The sequence below is a fragment of the Artemia franciscana genome, chromosome 4 (genome assembly GCF_032884065.1).
Source record: "Artemia franciscana chromosome 4, ASM3288406v1, whole genome shotgun sequence".
In the NCBI taxonomy this organism is placed as follows: domain Eukaryota; kingdom Metazoa; phylum Arthropoda; class Branchiopoda; order Anostraca; family Artemiidae; genus Artemia; species Artemia franciscana.
Window position 1 is genome coordinate 44,186,376 of NC_088866.1, and position 7,313 is coordinate 44,193,688.

Genomic DNA, 7,313 nt, shown 5'->3' on the forward strand with positions numbered 1-7,313 from the left:
CCGAAATTTTATTAATTCGAAAGTGTATTGAATGACAGAATTCGTATTAACTAACCTACTAATTAAATAGCAAAAATATAATTAATATGACCTTAAGGAACTGTCAACTATTTGTGTTGAGGGGTTTATAACTTCAATCAGCGTGATAACTATTAAGAGGGCTTTTGTGGGGGATGGGGCAAAAAAAATTATACCTAAAACATTGCCAAAACAGTTTTGTTTTTGGCTAATGTCAATATTTTCCTTAAAATATTCCGCCCTTTTGTGAATATTTTCCTTATTGTTTTGATTTTTGGGTGAATGAGCCCCCTCCGAATTTTCTAGAATTGGCCCTTTCGTGTGAAGTGGCTCTGGAAAAAAAATAATACATCGAAGGCTTATGTCGCTTTACTGCAGGCAACGCTAGAGGGTTGCCTCTAATATCCAGAATCGTGACAAATCTTATTTTCTTTTTATGATGGCCAGGATGGGTTTTAAGAAGATTTTACTACTAAAAATAATCCAGATAAAGTTACCATTCCTGAATCAGCTACAAATAGCAATTGTATCTCACCAGTTTTTTACGCGTTTTCAAATATTTGGTTACTATGGAACGTGGTTTTCTTTGCTAGGGTCCAGCTCCCGCTGCAATCATGATCTTCTTTTTCAGAGTTTTTTTTTTTTTTTTTTTTTTAGGATTTGTAGGTAAAAAGCTCAAATATTGACTCGTGAGATTGAATATGGGTTTTAGTTGTCATCAGAATTTAAAATTCTGCTTGAATTGAAAGCATTTCAACGTTTTTTTTTTTATACCACTAATTTACAAAAATTGGTTAAATGGAATTTTAAGCAAAGTGGAATCTTTTAAGTTTTGATAGATCTGGCAAACTTTTGACAAGTCTGGAAGGTGATAAGGGAAATCTGTACAGCTTCTTTTTTTTATTTGGATATCGCCCGGTATGGGACTCTTAATTTCGAACTGACCTAAAAAATACAATGAAACTGAAATAGAATTTAAAAAAAATACTTAACTGAAATAAGGTAATTACCTAGAATAAAAAAAGTTAATCCATTAAACCTTAGAAAGCTTTCAAATTTTCCTTTTTTTTATTTCCAGGTTTGCACAAAATTTGCCAGCTTGCTGCAAAGCCAAGTTCTTCTATATAGCCAAAGTATTGAAAGTCTTATTGGGTTTCTTAAAATACATTCCTAAATGCATAGTATTGAAAAACCTTAAAAAAGAATGCAATAAATTTCATACATATTCAGTTAGTTGATTATCACTGAAACACCACTGGCTCAAATTCCAAACTGATCTGGAGCCTATTTAGTACAAACGGCTATTCCTCAGGAATCAGTGTATTATTTTCTTGATCAAAAATATTGGGTAGATGGAAAACAAATTTAGAAAGAAAGAATGCCCAAGAAGTTTATTCCTTTGTTGTTGTTTTCAAAAAAATTTGAAATAAAAATCTTGATTAAGATTTGGAATTTGAACAGTTGAAAAGTTACGTCGGCTGAACTTTCAAAAAGACTTAAGTGGGATATGTTGATTGTTACATGTAAAATAATACCTTGAATGCGAAAATAAGTTGTCTTTGGTAATATGTGCAATTTTGCAAAATGTGGTTTTCTTCTTCCGTCGCTGAAAATACGCCTGTGTTCAAGTTTGAAATGGTTCCAGGATCTCGCAGAATGTGTCATGTGTTATTCTTGGCCGCTTTCATGGCTGCCCGAGTAAAGGCAACCTATTGAAGGGTGAACCACTGCTTATGGTAGCCAAATATTTAAAAATGCTTTTTGAAATAAATAAATGTCAAGTACGAACAAAATGCCATTTGAAGCTTGTTCTATGATGTCGATTATTTTAATAGTAAAAGTTTGTTGGGAAATATACGTGAATTTTTTAAGATAGACTAAAAACCATGGAAAATGTCGTCAGGTTTAAATGAAAACTGCACAATTTGAATTTTGAAAAAAAAAAAAAGAAAAAAATACACAATGTTGAAAATCCCATAAAATCCAGGAAAGCTACATCCCTTCACCGTAAGAAAAGGGAAAATCACTTTTTGCATGGTTAGCACTGATGTGTCCTGTTTTTTTTTTGTGGTTGGAGGAGGGGGGGGGTCCTAGCCGTCACCGATGTAGGAGTGCTACTAGATTTTGTCTTCCGCTTGATTATACAACAGTGTGAAAGGCATAGACGCCGGCAGGAGGGGAAAGGGGGGCCATTCCCCCCCCCCTCAGAGATTTGGGACTTCAGAGTAATTATAAGGAAACCAAAAGAAAAAGAGCTGAATAGGGAAAAACCATGGACAAATGTGTACTGCCCCATTGTTGGTTGCCTGCCAATAGATTTTTACCCTTAATAAGGAAAATATAAGCTTTAGTTTGTGACTGAGTGACTCTTTTCCAGGTTTCCACACACACAAAAAAAAAATTCTATATAATTTGAGTGGAGCAAAAAAAAATCTAATTTTACATAGTAATGAGTGGTATGTAAATAACAATCCTTTTCAATAACAAAAGTATAAAAGCCAAAGTATTGATAACATTCAATCAAAGAATCGTATAAAAGTTCGTATAATTATAGAAAACAAAAGGAAAACAACTTAATAAGGGGGTAATTTCAGTAAAAATATACCATCAATTTTTACCCTCATTGCAAGAGTACCCATAAGTTGATATATGAAGCCATTATAATCAGAAATGTTTATCCTGAAGGGAACGCTGGGAATTATTGTATTTTCCCTCTGAAGGGATGCGTTTTTTTTTTTTTTTTTATTATCTTTTTTTTCCAACAGTGATTGTATTGATCAAGTTGTCACTTTGAAAAATATTGAACTTTTTCAGTTATCAAGTACAAACGCGTCGAATACATTGGTTTTAGTATTCAAAATTACATTAAAAATATTGAATTAAAAAAAATAATTGATTTTCTTAATTTTAGTTTTAATGTTTTACATTTAACAAACTACTTTGATAATGCGTTATTTTTTTATAAACATTTGAGTCTAAAGGCATTAAATATTTTGGTGTTTGATAACCAAGTTCAAATCTGTTGATATTGTAAAAACTATCCGTCCAACGCTTCGGCATTGCTCAACAGAACTGAATGGTGGGAGTTTATATTTTAGTTTTTGTAAGTAGGCTATTGTCTTGTGTATTTATTTGTAATTAATTATTTTTTTAATCTTTATATACTTTTACTTTAATTGACATAGTTGACGGCGTGCCACAAGAATTACGAAGAATATGTATCCTGAGTTAGAGTCTGTGGTGAAGAGTCATCATTTTTCGATGTTGAGCGGGGTATGAAACAAGGCTGTATATTCTCGTTGGTCCTTTTTAATTGTTGTATCGGTTGGACATTCGACCATGCCTTATGGAGATTTAAAGGAATAGTAGTAGGTAGAAATGTCAGATTGACGGACCTTGAACACTTTGACGACGTAATCCTTCTTGCGCTGGACCCAAACTCAGCCTACCTAAGCCTGCATGAAGAAAATAAAAGCTCTTGATTTGAACATCACAACAGATTACCTACTAAACATTAATGGTCTCCCACTTGAAAAGTTTGACAGTTTCATTTACCTGGGATCCGAGGTGGATTCGAAGGGACGGTGGGATCAAGATGACAACAGAAGAATGTCTAAAGCTCATGGAGTTTTCTCTCAGTTTCGTAAACATCTCTAGGTCTGATAGCCTAGAGCTATCAGGTCTGGTGAAGATGAGGGTGTATAAGTCGACAGTTAGGGCAGTCCTACTCCTTGTTGTTGAATTGTGGTATATCAAAGCAGCTCAGGGATATGCTCCAAAAGTTTTGGACCACCGTTGCTTATTTTCAATTTTACTTTTCCGAATATAAGATCAAACTTCGAGTGACGATGTTTGCCGACTTTTTTTTAATTATCCAATAACAATTTTTGACAAAAACTTTACATAAACACATCCCCTCCAAATGCTTTTGTTTTGAATTTAATGGATTTAATTAAATTAAGTTTTTGAATTAAAATGGAATAGCTGTGGGTATCAAGTCATGGCTAATTGTAGAAAAATCCAAGACAGATAGTCCAATTGAGTGAGAAGCAAACCTGGCATTACCTCCCCCCCTCTCTAATTAGGATTGTATAAAGATGATGTTAGTTCATTTTTTAATAGATGTGTATCTATTATCCGTCCATGCGTCATTGCTAGGGCAGTTGAACTAAGGTAGATAGTCATAGAGCTAGGATAGTTTGATAGAACCTATAGTTTTCCAAATGTTTGGTTAATTTGGTACAGATAAGGGGTAACCAAACAAATACAAAAATTTGGAGGGGATAACCAAACAAATAAAAAAAATGTTAAAACGAAGACACAAAAAAATACTCTTAACGTAAACCTCAGTAGGGGTTTAAAAACAAAACACAACTACAACATCATATGCGCTGCTACCACTCGCTTAACACTCTACACTCAACTCAATCCTTAACACACCTCAATAAAAATAAATCATTACCTTTATTGTTATAATACCAATTTAATATATCAACTATGTATCCTATTACATTAATGATTAAAATCATGTTTAGAAACCACTTCATTGTTCACCAACCTTTTAATTTGCTAAAATTACTATTTTTGAGATTCTCATTTAACGAATTCCATAGCTTAGTCCTTCTAAAAAATAAGAGAAAACCCTGACCTAGACGTAATAAAATTATTAGCATAAATTTGATTCATTGACCTTTTGCTATGGGAATGAACTTCATTAACTCGCGTCAACACACTTAGAAAAGACGCGGGCTTATCTCTGACGAAATTATACATAAAAACACTAGAATAAAAGCCACGGAGAGCAACCGCAGGGAGTATTTTCAACCTAACATAAGCCTCTCGACACGTTTCAGAAGGGATTCAATTAGCAAGTATTCTTATAATTTGCAAGACTCGGACTGGATGAAGGATTGAGGTGAAACTTCCCTGCTATATTGAACTACAATACAAAATATGGGGGAATTAAACTAAAATATAACATACGGATTATTTCCTTCAGAAAACAATGCTTGAGTTTACGAATCAAGCCAACATTTTTGGCTAATATATTTAAAACTTTGACAATATGATCTTTAGATGAGAGTGATTCATCAACAATAATATCAAGATATGGAACGCTTGAAGTGCTCTATATGGGAAGACCCCCAGCTTCAGCTGAAGATATCCATGTATTGCAATTACGAAAGCATACAAAACCACAAAATTTGACTTATTATAATTAATAGCAAATCTTATCGCACCTCATCAACATAGATATCTTTTGAATAATATTAGACATTTTTCCAACATCGACGGAATCTCAAGCGCCATCAAGATACATCGTCTCTGCTTACTTGAACACGTTTTGTTTCACCCCAGCGAACGTATCATTAAACAGACACTTCTTGTTTAACCCTTATCAAGATAGTTTAGAAGAAAAGTAGGGTAATTAAAAAATTGGTAGTCGCTTGTTGTTCAACATCTGGAGTCTGCTGGAAGTTTACAAACATTCGGTCACAAATTGGACAAGCACTGGCTAAAGTTTGCCAAAGAAAAAGTACATCACCGGCCATACTGGATGCTGGAACTCAAAAGCTTTGTTTGGATGCCGGTTGAGGCGGAAATGGCTTTCCTGCTGCAAGCACAAGTAAGTAAGTATCGGGACACTGGAACAACATTGAGAGATTTTTAAGGGCTCATAACTAAATAGAATCACCCTATCATTTATCCGCAATGTCTTCAGCATATGAGCTTTCATGCACAAAAAATCTTTGTTCGATATTCTGAATAGGTGTTAACCGGCTAGGGCTAAGCCAGACAGTTGCTATTTTTCCATTCAATATGCTCTATTCGACGTGAAATGCTCAGGTCATCATTTCTGACTTTCAGTTTTACAAGTATTCTTTACTTTTATTCCTACTCACTTTATTTCGTCCTTTTTTTTAGTCCAAAAGAAAAGTAATGGGTTGTAAGATTCATTACGTGTTCCCTCCATACCACAGGTAGCTCATCAGTGCTAAGCAAAACTTGATCTTTGTCCTGCAGGGAATACTGGATCTTTGCTTCGGAATCAGAAATATTGTACATGGCTTTTGAAGCGATAACAACTCTTTTTGTGTGAATCAGACAGAGACTTTGTCGAGAAGTCTTCACCTTATGTAAACAAATTTTTACGAACCAGCAGGGACCTCAGCAGACGACAGTTCCTTGATGGGGTAGAAAAACCCTGATCTCGAACATGAACTTTCGTCAACGGAAAATTATTGGTGCACTTCCATTTCTTTTTTAGTTGAAGTTAAGAAGAATTCGAGTTTGATAAAACAGCCAGTTATGATCAAAGTTAATTTCAGTAGAAACCTTATCTACTCAAAATTGCTTGAAAGTAAAAACTGTTAATAAACCAATAAAATGTAGAATTGTATTGTGGCTCCTCCTCCGCGCACAAATCAAATTAGATTGTTTCTAGTAGGTTTTTTTTAATTTCAAACTAGGTCATTTTTCAATATAATCAAAATTTTTCAACTTCTCTTATTTCAGTACACCTTCAGACGTGGCATCAACTTATAGCTTTATATCCATTCCTTGTGGAATTAACTGAGTTTGCTCCAGGTTCCGTTGGAAAATCTGTAAGAGACGCCCTTCATACGTTTTTGACGCTACTTACTCCACCACAGCCATTCAATAGTGACTAATTTATTTATTTGTTAGTTATTTCGTGTTTTTTTTCTGTTTTCATTCCTCATTTGGGTTGTTTTATTTTCCTCATGGTTACTGTTCTTTATTACATGCTTGAATTGAAAATAAAGCATATGTTTTCAAAACTGGGATCTTTAAGACTTATGATGCCACATGGTACTCTAGCACAGTGGATTGTCGTGCCCACAACTTAAAGGATAAAGATCCTCCATACCCATTAATAACAGAAAGTACGTTGAAATTGACGTTTCAGTTGCTGGGTCTATTTTACATTGACAAGTAACAAGCCACTTTCAACCTTGCGGCAACGGAAATCGAACCCCATGCCCCGTCTTACCAAATACAATATCGATCCACTGTGTACCCTAAGGCTGTCTATATCTTCGACGATAAAAATATTTCGCCCGCAAATAAATAAAAAAATTGTTTTTAATGTTTTGCTCATGGATATGAATAAAAATAAAGCTGGTATAGGAAATTGCGGTGGATATTTTAGATTTAAAGAAGATTATTTATTGCTATCTGGTTGAATATAAAGTTTTTTCGTATTTGAATATTAGTGTAACTGGCTAGTAAGATTTATTAAGAATTTTAGAGTTTATAAATAGTAGGAACATAGT

The 7,313-nt window shown here is 34.0% G+C and overlaps 1 protein-coding gene across 2 annotated transcripts in view; it reads left to right on the forward strand.

Annotated features, from left to right (window-relative positions):
* LOC136026470 (protein MON2 homolog) overlaps positions 1-6,818 on the forward strand; it is a 483,967-nt gene extending 477,149 nt beyond the window's left edge. For both annotated transcript variants that reach the window (XM_065703078.1, XM_065703080.1), the window contains one exon: positions 6,535-6,818. In XM_065703078.1, the coding sequence (XP_065559150.1) occupies positions 6,535-6,689 (155 nt within the window). In that variant the 3' untranslated portion in view covers positions 6,690-6,818. The remainder of the gene's footprint in view (positions 1-6,534) is intronic.
* Positions 6,819-7,313: the final 495 nt, after the last annotated feature.